This window comes from Mytilus galloprovincialis, chromosome 6, assembly GCF_965363235.1.
Source record: "Mytilus galloprovincialis chromosome 6, xbMytGall1.hap1.1, whole genome shotgun sequence".
NCBI classification, from domain to species: domain Eukaryota; kingdom Metazoa; phylum Mollusca; class Bivalvia; order Mytilida; family Mytilidae; genus Mytilus; species Mytilus galloprovincialis.
In genome coordinates, this window is record NC_134843.1 from 21305386 (window position 1) to 21321574 (window position 16189).

At 33.0% G+C, this 16189-nt stretch overlaps 1 protein-coding gene across 2 annotated transcripts; it reads right to left on the bottom strand.

Moving 5' to 3' along the window:
- Positions 1 to 4064: 4064 nt before the first annotated feature.
- On the bottom strand, positions 4065 to 15854 carry LOC143079195 (uncharacterized). Of its 2 annotated transcripts, none has more exons than XM_076254426.1 (8): positions 15500 to 15854; positions 14342 to 14671; positions 13847 to 13978; positions 11441 to 11477; positions 8454 to 8512; positions 7247 to 7283; positions 5384 to 5460; positions 4065 to 4477 (listed from the first exon to the last, which is right to left on the bottom strand). In XM_076254426.1, the coding sequence occupies exons 1-8, from the start codon at positions 15576 to 15578 to the stop codon at positions 4467 to 4469; spliced, it is 762 nt and encodes a 253-aa protein (XP_076110541.1). In that variant the 5' UTR covers positions 15579 to 15854; the 3' UTR covers positions 4065 to 4466. The 2 variants fall into 2 exon arrangements, with proteins under 2 accessions (XP_076110541.1, XP_076110540.1); XM_076254425.1 differs by having other exon boundaries at positions 4065 to 4540.
- Positions 15855 to 16189: the final 335 nt, after the last annotated feature.

Consider the following 16189-nt stretch of genomic DNA (forward strand, 5'->3'; position numbering starts at 1 on the left):
TAAAAGTACGCAAGATATCAAAATGATCTTTGGTATCAAGTATCGGGTTAATAAAAGCTATCTTGTATTAAGGGCACCGTAGTGTACTATTTACCTTATAGGAGTTATCTCCCCAATTACAAAAAACACTGTTATCGCTATAACTCATGAACTATAAAACTTAGCGGCAAATGGTTTTTTTTTCAATGTTCCTTGCCAAATGATACAAGTTCAAATAATTTTAACCGAAGCGATCCAGTGACTTATTATAGGAGTTATTTCCCCTTGAATATTTTAATTTTCGATATGCATATAAATCTCATGAACCGTAAGTCGTAAAGACTGCGGGTCTTCAGATTTGAGTTCATTGGACCAAAACTTAAAAATATAGGTCAAGGTCAAAGGTCAAGGTCATATTTTAGATTTTCAAAAGTTTTTCATTTCCCTATAACTATTGAACGGTTATAGATAAAGAAAATTTAAGCAGTGAAAAATGATTGATACTTCCAGGGGCAACTCTTTTACATTATGACTATATTGATTTTACCATCATGTAAGGGACATAACTCCCACTGATGGTTTTTAAAAAGCCATTTTTAGGAAAAACTCTTAAACAAAAGGTCCTTGACCCATAGGGTCTTTTGCAATGACCTTGTGGAGCAATGACCTTGACGAAGGTCACAAGGTCAAAGGTCAAGGTCATCAAATTATGTGGTTTTGGCACTATTTAAACAGTTTTATGTGTGTTTGAATCCAAACCAACCAACCAACCAACCAAGCAACCAACCAACCAACCAATCAATCAATCAATCAATCAATCAATCAATCAATCAATCAATCAATCAATCAATGTTTCCGTTTAATGTGTCATAAGGGATCCAAGGTGGTTTTTTTTGCTTGTTTTAATTGAGCCTATTAAACGTGTTTAACCAACCAACGTGTTTAACCAGCATATTTAACCAACGTGTTTAACCAGCATATTTAACCAACGTGTTTAACCAACCAACCAACCAACCAATCAATCAATCAATCAATCAATCAATCATTCAATACATGTTTCCGTTTCATGTGTTTAATACGGAATCCAAGGTCTCTTTTTTCGCTTGTTTCAAGAGACCCTATATCAAGTGTTTAACTAATAAACCAACCAACCAACCAACCAACCAACCAACTAATCCATAAATTTATCAATCAACATATATATGATATATTTATTTATGACAGTATAATTAAAAGAAAATGGAAGGAAAGACCTATCAATTATTCAAGAAGAATTGAACTTTAATTAAATATATATTTCTATATAAAGTCAACTTGTAAGGGTACTAAATTAAAGGTATAAGATATGGAACTTTAATTCAGACTTAAATTTGAAATAAATTAATGTTTATTAGGTAGACTTATTATGTTAGCTTTTTAATGTCGTTCAAGTGTTAACTTAACTTAGAAATGATTAAACTGATCTTTTCCAAATAGAACGGACGAAAAATAAATCTATAAAATATCAAGTGACAATAATGAATAAAAAAAAATTACCAATGATATTAAGACCAAACAGGTACATGTACAACTCATAAGTGTGATTCAAAATCGTAGAAGAATATAAAAACATGCACTACTGTACAGTAATTAACAGACGAATGTATCTTATAAAAATATCTATCGACGATTTAAAAAAGAATACTCCTGAAGTCTTTCATCGGAATGATATATATTATATACATTACACTTACCTAGTTATATCCTGACATAACACATGTAACTTATACTTTAGTGTGATATCGCGGGATCATATTGAGAATGTGGAACAAGTGTGTGTTCTTTCTCGTGATACAAAGGTTTGAATATATGGAGCCCATATGGTCTAAATCAAAGGAAATTGATTGCTACTAATATACGAAGTACTAGTGAAAAAAAGTCATATCGGTATTTGGGTGCTACATTTCGTTTTTTGTTGTTGTAACATGCCACTGAGACAACACTCCATCCAAGATAATCAAGCTTGAAGTAGCAATCAGTAAAAGTAAACCATTATAGGTCAAAGTACGGCCTTCAACACGGAGCCTTGGCTCACATCGAACAGCCAGCTACAAAGGGCCCCCAAAATTATTAGTGTAAAACCACTCAAACGGGAAAACCAACGGTCTAATCTATATAAAAACGAGAAACAAGAAACAGTTAATATGAACCTTGGTTAAAAGGTAGGTTAATTAATTGACATTTGTATTTTGACGAGTTTCAATTGTTTTGCCTTATTCATTTGATTGATTAAATGATTTATTGCTTTACAGTTTAATAATTATTATTCAAATAAGCTAGTTAAGTTATTAATTGGTGTTTAACACCACTTTAAAAAGTGCCATTGTGCCGTTTCAGTCGTGACGGGAAATCTTTTGATGGAGAAAGCAGTAGAAAAACTACCGACCTTGGTCAGTAGGAATACTGACAATGCTACTCAATTAATATTGGAGTCGAGTGCACCTACTGAGCAAGATTTAAAGTCACAATCTGATAAGACAAATGAATTATGTTGGGTTAATACATTGAATTGGGTATAACCGTGACATCCAGTGACAAAAATTTGACTCAATTTTTATTCATATAGAATGTTAATATATATGCTTGTGGTGTTTTTTCAAGGAGATTGGAAACACTTCACATATTTTCTGGTAAGTGCAACATCTGATACGTATAGATGTCAGTGCTATTCAAAAACAAGCACAGATTTAACATCTGTGTTCGTTGACGATTCCAAAAGAAGGTTTTTATAAATTGCAATACAAACATGCCTTGAGTAGATGTTACATACCATCGAAAAACAATATGCATGCATTTTCCTTTAAGAAATTCCTTTTATCTGGAGAACGTCGAAAATTTTTTTTCATTCGTGGTATATGTGTGTATTTAGAATTCATTTTATGAAACTGAAATTTCGTCGTATGTTTTACCCGTTACGTTAGACCTGTCCCGAGAGAGCGACACCCGCCCAGTCTCTTTTAGAAGTGGAGGAGGAGTAGTCTTTAGCCTATTTTTCAGCGTAAATACATAATGCTCTTTAAATATTTGTCACTGGTCATTTAAAAAAATAATCAATCAATGACTTATTCAGCATGTAATATGCGCTTTTCTTTATGCAAACTGAAAACAAGCAATTATAATGCACCAATGAACTTATCAATTATCAATACACTTCTAGGGAGCTACCATGTGATTTTAATGGGGAAAAGGAGGTGTGTGTGCCAGTATGAAATTTGAAAACAGGGAGGACAGGAGTTTTTAGTAAAAAATAGGCAGAACGAGCAACATTGCAAGCAGGGTGACAACTTAAAAAGATAGATCAAACTGTGCTAAACCATTTATGTTATATTTATTGGTAATAATAATATAAAAGCTATAGATATCTGAGTAAATCGATTTTACACCTACATTTAGAAACGATCCCTTATTTACAAGCCTCAACTCTCAACTTTCGACTTTTAATGGTCTACTAATAAACATGTCTAATAAAAAAGAGATATGCTTAAAATTCATATCTATCTTTTTGAAAGGTCAACGTATTGATGATTTAAGTGGATATTTATCCTAAATTGGATTGAAAAAAATGGATACAGATGTATTTGTGTGCAAGACAGAACTAGCGTATTACATTGTAAGCCTGGTATGTAGTTTAAGCTCATATACCATCATTTGTGAAGAATAAATCGCTTCTAAACATATTTGCGACTCTTGATACCGTTTGACATTATGTTCGTTGCTTAGTGTATTGATTTGTAGAAAACAATATGTCAAAAAATGTTAACAGTTGCCAGCCAGCTGTTTTGTTTTTAGTTTACCTTTATTTGAACACATCAAATATCCATACGACGTTTCCGTCATTACTATTCATTAGACAAAATCCTATTATCACAAACTTACCAATACAAACACATACAAATATATTATATCCCAATCATCGACAAAAATAAACAGGGGTTTCTTCAAAAAATCTCTTTGAATAGAAAAAGATCCAGCAGAAAAAAACTGCCCTGTTGTTGAGTCTGAACAATAATATCAAAGTCAATCTCAAGAGAAAAAAAACACAGATCAGTTAGTAAAAAGTATTTAAAAGTAACAAAAAAGGTTTTACAATATTTGAAATATAATTCACGTTGATACACAATTCTGTTATTTATATAATGACAATATGTTAATACTGTTTTTATGTTGTACTACTATATTAAGCATTGATAGAAACTAATGTTCAGTAATGAAAAGTATAAATGTAACCACGATTAAAAGTTTTGTAAAAATCGTACGCCACTACTTTTAAATGCTGATAAAAATGTCCCCAACCTTGTATAATGATGCTAAACTTGTCTCCATAGTTACCGTCACATAATTAGATAACCGTGTCTGCTAAGTTAAAAAATCATAACTATGTTGTGCAGGGTATATCATGCCGATTTAAGCGTCCACTATGTTAGGCAACTTTTTTTTATGATGGTCGTTCAAATAACAGCTAAAATATATTAAATGTTCAAATCTATATAAACAGGAGGATTTTCGTCCTGACAATCAGCAGCTGAAATATAAAATATTATAATTTATATGAGGCAAAGAACTATGATGTTCATATCTTTTGAGTATGTATTTATTTTAAAGCTTACAATTAATCAGGAATTATTGGAAAAACAAAAGGGTTGAATGTCAGGTATGAGGGGACGAGGAGAGATGTTTTGTTATGAAACAAAAGATACTTTGCAATAAGATATGTTCTATATTCTGCAACATCTTAATAATTCATAATTCACATAATTTTTCTAGTTTTCGAAAGAATCAGAAAGAAAGGTGATATGCGTTGATGTAATTAGCATTGGTAAACAAATTTTAAGTTAATACTTTTAGATTGATATACTGAACCTTTTATAGCAGACTATACAGTATGTGCTTTTCATTAGTGAAAGACGCACGGAGATCTGTAATTGCTTACTTCCACACCATTTGAATCCTGCTGGATAGTTGTCTCATTTGCGACCATACCACCAATACTTTTTTATAACTACATAGACGGATCCGGGGGTGGTGGTGTGGTGGGTGGAGGTCTCAGGCCTACCCCCTATTGTTTGTAAAAATTTGGTTGTTTTTATAGGGAATCACTGACGCATGACTGGAGCAGCCCCTCCTTTTAGGTCAGTCATTGCCCCCCTTTATTTAAAGTTTTGAATCCGCCACTGAACTATAAGCTACTACACACTATAAGTCAAGCACTGACAGGCACAATGCTAGAGGTTTGATTACCTAAGTTTTTGCCTTTTTATTTCAACCCTACGGTTATTATTTCGTTCGACTGGTTAATCAAAGACCCATGCATTCAAAGATACATATGTACTTACTTTTAACTTCTTATGTCGTTTAATATACCTACCTTCGTTATGTCTGTTGATATTTTGATAATGTTCTGTATCTATGTTTGTCATTGTACCACATTCATTATAATAGGTGCTGAAAATTCATGATGCAGAAAATGTAATTGTGAGGTAAAGTATTTTAATTATATACAATACTTATATGCAACTACAAAATACTATTCCAGTTATTTTAACATAATGTAAACTAGTCGTAATTTTTTTTATGTTTAACTTATGAAAATACCCTCAAACAGAGATACGTAACGTTACGTCCAATGCATTGTAAACAACGACGACATATCGAAAGCAGCCTTACGGAAATAGATTTTAAACACAAACCTAAATATACAAGCAAGACAGGGAAAACTAAATAGCATAAAATGCTATTCTCCAACAAATGTAGCAAATAGAAGAGAAAACAGATTTCTATCTTGCTATACAATCTGAGATAGAACAAGTACTAAACCATGATGTTACAATGGTAATGGGTGATTTGAACGCCAAAGTTGGAAATGATAAAACAGGGAATGAGCGAGTGATGGGAAAATACAAGTGCGTCAAAATCAACGAAAATGGAGGATGTTTATTAGATTTATCTAGTGCCAATAACTTAGTAATAGGGGATACTCTCTTCCCTCATAAAGATATATAAACTGACAGAAATTTCGCCAATTGGTATCGAAAAAATACCCAAAAGACCATATTTCAATAGAAAGTGGAAAAGTTCATTACAAGATGTATGTGTTATTAGGGCGCTAGGTGTTGCTAGTGACAACCATCTAGTTATTGCAAACATTAAACAAATATTTAAAAAGTTGTCTTATTTCGTAAACGTAAAAAGAAAAAAAAATGATGTTGGTAAATTGCAAGACCGTAAATTCCAGCAAGATTTTACACGGGAAATAAAGAAAGGTTTCAGCTATTAGACAACCTCACAAAATATAAAATCACAAAAATACTGAACGACGAGGAAAATCCAAAACGGAAAGTCAATAATCTAATGGCAAAATCAAATGATTAAACACATCAAACGAATGGACAACAGCTATCAGATTCCTGACTTGGTACAGGCATTTTCAAATGTAGAAAATAGTGGATTGAACCTGGTTTTATAGCGCTAAACCTCTCATTTGTATGACAGTCGCATCATATTCCATCCTATTTACAAGGATGCGTGAACAAAAGACACAGTTGACGATACAAAAACAATATCAGTCGATGACAAAAAAACATTAACCGATTGATTGAAAACAAATCCCGATTACAAACTAAAAATGAGGGAAACACATCAACTATAAGAGGAAAACAACGGAACAACAAACACACTAAAGTGCAAAAAACAAACAAATGGCAACATACATAGAAACGGACTTTTTGATAACAACTGCCATATTACATTGCTTATGTATTACTGATCTAACTTTTTCCATCACTTTTACTTTCAATGAGTTTCTCCAAGTATCACTCGCCAAATGAAATCTAAATCTTTCAATTAGAATAAAGTTACTTCCCTAATTCTTATAAAAAAAAAGGTTCAAAGCTAAAAACTTTATCAGTTTATTTTTTTGTGACTATCATTCACTGAACACTGTTAACAAACAAACAAATAAGAACAGAGTTTATTTCAGCAAAGTACTACTGTTGAACTGATATAAGTGTTTGAAGACATTTGTTCAAGTTCTTACTGCAAACATTTGTTTACTCTGATACAGAAATAAACATAGCTGGACAAAGTAAGCATACACGGGAATTGTAAATGTTTTCTTCTATTATCATTGCTGCATGTGTTGTAAATGCATCATACCAGAATTTTATTAATTGATTTGAAACTTTGGTTTTACTTTATATCGCAAACAATTATTGTAAAATAGTATTCTTACTGTGTCTCATCTGATATATGGTCCATCACAGATGAATCTGTTAAAACAATAGAGATTATCGTATAATTTATCCATTAATAATGTTTTTTTCTTTCACAATTTTACTTCTGCAAACAACTTTGCATATTTCCAACTTAAACAATATTATTGAACACCTACGGGTCCAAACTGAACTAAAGTACCTTCGCCATATATGTAGACTAGATATTTAAAAATTATTCGTATAATCCTGTGAAAGTAAGGTGCACATTGTTCCCTACTTTCAAAATCTACAAGCTTAACCTTAAAAGAATATAATGTTTGAATCCGTCCAGCTTTTCTTACTGCAACCGGAATCTACATGTGACATATAATATTTTTTGTGTAAATGATTGAATTTATCTGGTGGAAATCCCTGCATAACGACTAATTTCATGTATGATTATGACCCTTGTATATAGCAAATCTCAAATACACCGTTTCATGGTGTGGCTGACAGAGGCGGAACGTACAGATAATATAACAGGTAACTGTTGGTAACGGTATCGGATTTGACCTTGAACTTGTGGAAAACAAAAGATTGGAATGGTGTAATATTTAAGCAACAGCATTGTCCTGTATTAGTTGTGAATAAAGTTGACTTCTTCAATTCGTCGTTTTTACGTCATCCCGGCTATCAAATTGGATCTAGTTATTTTAAAAGAAAGGATTATCAAATTATTATGAAGCTTTGGACAAGCACTTAGTCTATCTGGCGTGTTCCTTTTTTTATAATATATGTAAAATTACATTTTTTGTTTTGTATCTCATGTTTCGAGTGTATGTATTATGAGTTCAAGAGTAGACATATTATAGACAAATAAAATCGTGTAAGAACGCTTTCAGTTATTGCTTTCGTGATGAAGTAATTTTATTTTTCAGAAATGAGTTTTAGACAGCAACGGTATACATTTGAGCTCCTTTTATCACGAACATTGTCCCTTTTTGATTCGACCTCAAGTCTGAACTTGATAAAATGTTTTCTAGGTTTGCCAACATGTTTGTGCTTAGTTTTGCATCGCAAGTAACAATTCAAATGAATCAAATTTATGAGAAAAGGTGCGATTATATTGTCACACCAAAGAGGTTATATGATACGTAATATTGCAGTTCATAACAAACATTTGATTTTGATCAATACCTGCATGCCATGCATCGTGAGACCATAATACAATGCTATCGTACTAACCATTTCCTACATGTTGCAACTCATTGTATATATGTTTTTCAGCGTTCACCACATCTTCACTGAGAAATATAAAAATACAAAAAGAAAAAATCACACAGGACACCAATATGAGAAACTTCACAATTAAAGCACTTAACTCTTAACAAATAATAGAAAATGGTTCAGGTTCTGAAATAGAATTTTCAGTCATCTGAAATCATTTGATCAGAATCATCTTCATGATGTTACGACGCTTTCTTTGGGATAAACGAATAAAATAAGCTAGACATTTTTTATGTAATGCTTGCATTTAAACATGATTTTTTAGGCATAAGTGGCATAACCATAATACTGTCTTCTTTTGTTTGAACCGAACATTAAACTATTACATATCCACTTTTCCTCGTAGGCAGTTTTCATATCTCAATTGCATGTGCATGTTAACACTTTACGAAATTCATTTAGCAGGATTATGCTTCTTACAGAATCACTTGTACAACATATGTATGAGAAAGAACAACTGAATTCGACACTACTTAAGTTTACATTCGCTATCAAAAACTTGTTTATGCCCACGTCACACTGTCCAAATTTTTACGCCGATAGATAGATAGATAGTTTACTTTCATAAAACCATGGAAGTACAAAGGTTAAAATGGCAACACGATTATGGAAATTTTCAAAAACGAGACTGATCGTATCCAGATCAGGCTATTCGTAGTGTCATCTTTAACCATCGTAGAAACATCGGCCACTTGTTCTAGCATTCGGGGGCAACTTCGGGAAGGGTTCTAAATTTTTTAACATGTTAAAAAATCCCCGAAGGTGCGTCCGATGTTGAGGGTTCGTATTGAGTTCGTACCACCATCCTCACCATCGTAATGTCACCGGGAATGCATCTTTGAACATCGTATTGCATTCGTGTTTCCATCGTTTCCATCGGGCAGTTTTGACATTACGATGTCTACACGAATGAATCACGAAGCTACCCGAAGGTCTTACGATGGCAACACGACTTCGTGAAGACCTCGTAATCCTGTCGTGTTGCCATCGAATAAAAGTATGAAGGCGACAAGATGGAACTACGACGGCAATAAATCCAGCTAAATGTAAGTTAATTTTCGCGCTAAAATACATTTAAAGTGCCATGCGCGATATGCACTGGTCAGTCTAATACGACAGTTAAGAAAGACGTTCACAAAACATAGAGCTCATATCAAATAATTCTATGAGAACAAGAAAGGCGACAGCGTTGTTCCTATTAATTCAAATGGAACAAGAAGAGCAGCTATTACAGGCTCAGGATTTACTTTTACAAGTAAAATATTATTTTTTGTCAATTTTTCATATCAAGTAACATAATGAAAATCATAAACGCGCCTCGTACACCAACACTGCAGGTACACGTATATAGGGAAACCAACGTTTTCTTCATTATTCTGATTTTTTATGTATCGTCTGAGTTGTTGTCACACGAATGTTTACTCCATAACCATTTTGTTTTCTATATGTCATATTTTGCCGCATTTGTTTTTTCCCCACATCCTTGCTTTTGTCTATATTATTATAATATTCTCCTGGAAAGAGCTCTTTTTGAATAAAAGGGATCAACGAACCCATTACCTTACCTTTAAGATAGATCAGTAAACATGGGCATAATTATGGGTGATTATTCAGATTAGTGCACACATTTTACAGTTCACTTCTATATCTATTTTTCTTTTGGTCTTGTACTTTCCTGCTAGACTCATATCCCTCCCTTTTCCTCTTCCTCTCCCTCTCCCTGATTTTGGTGGCATTATATGCAGAGACTCAGAGTCAAGTTTTACCCTTCAAGCCCACGGTCTTCCGTCTTATGATTAAACCAGAAATGAAATGACAATATAATATATATTCAATATAGATCAAACAATTTAAAACGCGTGATGACTTCGGCATATAATTTAAATGCATCGTAAGCTGTACAAGACGTCTTTAAGACATCGTATGGCCATCGCGCCATCATCGTAATCCATCGTGTAGCCTTCGTAATCCATCGTGTAGCCTTCGTGATCCATCGTGTAGGCTTCGACTGAGATATGAAGCTTAAATACCCGTCTTCGGTTAACCTTCGTATGTCCATCTTTTGCTATCGTACATAATTTCGGCACCATCGTATAGACTTCGTTATTCATCGTACTTGCTTCGGTCACTTTTTGGTATTTAAACGAGATCGGGACCAACTTCGTACGAACTTACAATTTTCGCATTCGGGTGTCCATCGTATATAAAAATCGGGACGGTGTGACGCGGGCACTGCCGATGCGATATTAGCTGTCCAGCTACATATTTTCAATCTTGAATCATAAGATACCAGTATAGTCTTATGATCTTCAATTTTACCTTTTGTGTTCCAATCTCATTTGTAACATTTTCAACGATCGCGGATTCGCATGTAAAAAACATAAAACATTGAAGTTTGAATTTGTTATTTCTATTTTTCATTTCAATCGATTGATGCGATTTAAAGGTTGTTGCACGAATTGGATTAGCTGCTTAACCTGGTTAAGTTTGAATTTGTTATTTCTTTTTCTCATTTTAGTCGATTGATGAGATTTAAAAAGTGGTAATGAGTTTTTATATAATATAGCTTACCATCGGATATGTAAAGGTCATGTCAGAGCAAATGAACGCATACATTTGAAAAAAAAAAAACTACGAGGAAAATTCAAAACGGAAAGTCCTTAATCAAATGGCTAAATGATAAAACATAAAACGAATGAACAACTGGTTTATTTCTGACTTGGTACAGGCATTTTCAAACGTAGAAAATGTTGGATTGGATCTGCTTTAATAGACCTAAACCTCCCACTTGTATGATAGCTGCATCAAGTTCCATTATATTTACAACTGTCATGCCAGATAAAAAAAAACCGCATACATTTGAAGATACTGTAAGGCATTTACATATCTTAGGAAATATATTAGGACCTGTTGAAAGCCTTTAAAGAATAAAACGTCATGCTTACCTTGAATTTTCAGTTGCTTGGTACATTGAATTTGGTTCTGAATAAAGAAAATGCCATACACATTTTCAATTTGTATTTAAAATGTTATAAATTTGCCTTATTGACTAAAAAATCTACAAAAACTAATACAGAAGAAGGTTTTATCAGCAAATTTCAAGATTTCATTTTCGAGTGAAAGATACTTTGATACTACGTCAATCAATCTTTAAAGACCCAAATGTTGCAAATCACCTATCCTACCTCCATGACAAATATGTTGTTGTCCCCGCAGATAAAGCCCCAAACAACATCGTTTTTGTGTGTAAAACTCATTACATTAACTGCTTGATAAACGAATTAGGTATTGACAATTCACTTGGAAACTCAACATATACCCTCACGACACTTACCAAAGAGGAAATCCTGGATAATCATAGGTCTATCTGTTCTATGTTCCTTTGGAATTCTAACTAAAGATGAAGAACTGGATCTTCCATCACTGTATTGGATACCTAAACTACATAAGTGTCCTTACAAACAACGGTATATTGCTGGGTCTTTCAAGTGCTCCACGAAACTTCTTTCTAAATTATTAACATCTATTGTATCAGCAATCAAAGACAGGCTTCAAAGTTATTGTGAAACTGCCTATTCTAGAGGTGGCGTGAATCAGATGTGGATACTTAAAAATTCCAAAAATCTTTTAGAGTACATACAATCTAACTCTCTTTCATCTTGTAACAGTATTAAAACATTTGATTTTTCTACTCTTTACACAAGTATTCCACATTCCAAACTAAAAGACAAATTGAAAGAGTTGGTCTTGGTTTGCTTCATAAAAAAGAATGGCCAACGTAGATACAAGTATCTTGTCTTAGGGAAGGATAAATACTACTTTTAAAGGATCACTCTGATTCAAACCAAAAATTTTCTGAAACTGATATTATCAAGATGCTTGATTTCTTGATTGACAACATATTTGTTACGTTCGGAGGACGTGTTTTTCAACAGACAGTCGACATTCCAATGGGAACAAACTGTGCCCCTCTACTTGCCAACTTGTTTCTTTATTATTATGAGGCTGACTTCATGCAGGAACTTCTTAGGAAGAAAGATAAGAAGTTAGCAATATCCTTTAACTCTACTTTCCGCCATATAGATGATGTTCTTTCACTAAATAATTATGTGGAACGCATCTATCCCATCGAACTAGAGATAAAGGATACTACAGATACAGTTAAGTCGGCCTCATATCTTGACTTACATCTAGAAATTGACAATGAGGGTCGGTTGAAAACAAAACTTTACGACAAAAGAGATGATTTCAGCTTTCCAATTGTGAACTTTCCATTTCTAAGTAGCAACATTCCAGCAGCACCTGCATATCTCCCAATTGATACGATATTCCCGTGCTTGCATTTCCTATCATGATTTTCTTGTTAGAGGGTTACTGATCACAAGGAAGCTATTAAACCAAGAGTTCCAAATGGTGAAATTGAAATCATCCCTTCGTAAATTTTACGGACGCCATCACGAGTTGGTTGAACGTTTCACAAATGATATCGGATATGTTCCTTACGTCGTAACTACAATCCCATTCCCTTTCATGACTGTGACCTACCGAATTAGACTATTTACCGGATTTGTTATCACATAAGCAACACAACGGGTACCACATGTAGAGCAGGATCTTCTTACCCTTCCGGAGCACCTGAGATCACCCCTAGTTTTTGGTGGGGTTCGTGTTGTTTATTCTTTAGTTTTCTATGTTGTGTCATGTGTACTATTGTTTGTCTGTTTGTCTTTTTCATTTTTAGCCATGGCATTGTCAGGTTATTTTAGATTTATGAGTTTGACTGTCCCTTTGGTATCTTTCTTCCCTCTTTTGCATATAAATAAACTCATCGTAAATACCAGGATTGCATTGTATCGTTCACTATACTAGTATTACATTTAAAACATTAAATGCGGCTACAGCCGATTTCATTGTTATCAAGGCATTTGAATATCATTTGTAATATAAGTTTAGAAAAAAAGCCAAAAAGAAATAACAGTACACAAAATACCATGTAGAAAATTAAAATACTGAGCAACACGACCCCCTCTAAGAAATAGGGACGATTTCAGGTGTTACAGACGGGTAAGCAAAAGTATATAATAACTCCACTTCATGCGTTTTTCATGTTGATAAGTCTTTTTAGAAGTATCAAGTTTAATATAAAATGATTCAATGACTATTTTTATTTTGAGCTACAGATTGACTGATGTAATTAATTCATATATATATATTGCATTTTGAAAAATGACGAAATCAGAGGAAATTTAATACGAGAAGGGAATAAAATTCCCTAGTAGAATTAGATATTTTTATAATGTCAGAACATTTAACATATTCAATTACAGACATTAAAAATTTATTATACTAACCTTTATTTTCATTTATTCTTTTCTTGTAAAAAAATACCACAAGACTTTTTAATACCAATATTATTACAGCTGATCCGATGCCTGCTCCGATCCCTGCAGCCGAAATCATATCTGATTGGCCAGAGTTTGGAGCTTAAATTGAAAAATACTTGAGGAGATTTTACTTTATTAAGGTATACGATACATACATGTACACAATGATGAAACATATTTAAAAAACATTCTTAAGTTAAAATTGGAAAGTGAGGTGCAGATTAAACTACTATGCGTTACACATAAACTTCATAAAGATGGAATATACTTCGAAGAATACAATTATTTTTAGATAGTTTGAGTCGGATTAGCCAATTGTATTAAGGAATTTTGGAGAATGATGACGGTATTAAGGAATTTTGGAGAATGATGACGAGGCTTGTTTAGACAATATGTCCGTCTTGCTAACACATTGATATCCTAGAATCTTTGACTTTTTAAAAAAAAAATGTCGTGTCGTACCTGATATTGTCGTGCAGTGTACGTCTCCTACGTATTCCACTGTTCCAAGTTTATTGATGGCTTGCATATAAACAATATATAATGTTTTGGAACTAAGTGAATCAAAAACAACCTTCATTATTTCTGTTTCTCCTTGATCAGATATAAAGGAAGAAGAAGTGGTTTGGTTTGTCTGGTTATTCAGTATCTTTACTTTAAATAATTGAGTATAACCTCCAATAAACCCTGGTCTCCAAAACACGGTCATAGATGTTTCCTTGCAAACAGCGGATACATTTGTTGGAGGGTCTGGTTTCTGTATACTTGGCGTATTGGAGGTAGGTGGATACACTTGATAGATACAAAAATTATAATCGGATTAAATTATACAAATATTCTTAATTGGTTACCAAACAAGATATATTAACAATTGAAACTTACAGTTTTGTTGGTTGTCTTAAAAAGGTAAATTTAATAAAACGTAACGACGACATGACGCAACTTATTATTTTTAAGATAAATAAGTGTTGTTTATGAAGGTTTTTAAAACACTTCACGAATTAGAGAAAACTCAACATTTTTTTTTCATTCCTATTGAACAAATGTCATTTCGACTTTTTAATGCAGAAAGATTGTGATGGATGTCTTCATTTCATTGTCATGCTTTATTTTGATATTGTTATTGAATCAAACTGTTTCATTTTTTGTAACTCTTTATAACGAACTGATATTGCCATCATTCGCAGTTCAGTTGTATAATGAAAGGTTCGTTGTTCCTGATGATTTTTTTAAAGATAATACACAAAAGATCGAACTCTAATTGTGATTTTGTTTTTACTTTTATAGGAGTTCAAAATTTGTAAGTTAATAATTAAAGTTAGGTTATAAGTTTACTTAAGTTTGCAAAGGAACCAATGGTTTAGTCTCCAGCGACATGTTCCATAGAATGCTGTCAAAAATGGGTTAATTAACGATACATCTAAAAACTTTTCTCAGTATGTGCGATATGAGACTGATTAAAATATTACCCCTTTTGCTAAACATTTTCTTGTACAACAAACGCAAAACGTCCTTTTAACACCTGATTTGACGTAGTGATAAAAAATTAAAACGATTGGAAATCTAGCATACTTGTCATCCTACATCATGGATTTTTTTTCCAAACCTAAAAGCACTTACATGATCTTTCAACAGTCAATTCCCTGTATGTGATGTTACTTTTATCAGTACCGAAATCCATGCCACATTTAAATGTCATTCGCTGGTTGATAATAGTCCCGCTATAAGTCCACGTGAATATTCTAGCGTCTTCTGAACAACTACATGTGTCATTGCATATGAATACTGGTGTGCTATCTTGTGGTATCCCATAACACGTTGATGTTGATGGTAGATAACGTATGTTAATGGCACTAATATCGTCTTTGTAGAAATATGCTGCTTCTCCTCTCGGTGCAATATGAGATGAACAGTTTAGTGTAAACGGCTGATTACTGATGATGAAATTGTCGGACCCAGTTAATGTAAAGTCACCTTCATTTAAACAAAACAAAATGTCAATTTTGAAAGAATAACATCAAAATGACGTCATCCATCTAACACGAAAAGAGAGACGTCAGTGCATGTGTTTCGTTAAAAAATTAACAATGTGTTGCGCGTTTTCATTTTTGTTCATTGAAGATTTGGTGGGACAAAATTATTTCAATTTGCGTAAAATTTTCATTATGCTGTTGATGTTAATGTGAATCTTTAAACCATCCATTGAAACTTACATGTATTTGGTGTTAGTGTTGAAGATGGAAACGAAAAGTTTATTAGACTAACAGAATTATAGGTCGAGCTTCTTTGTTTTTGTTTTTTATTGTTTTT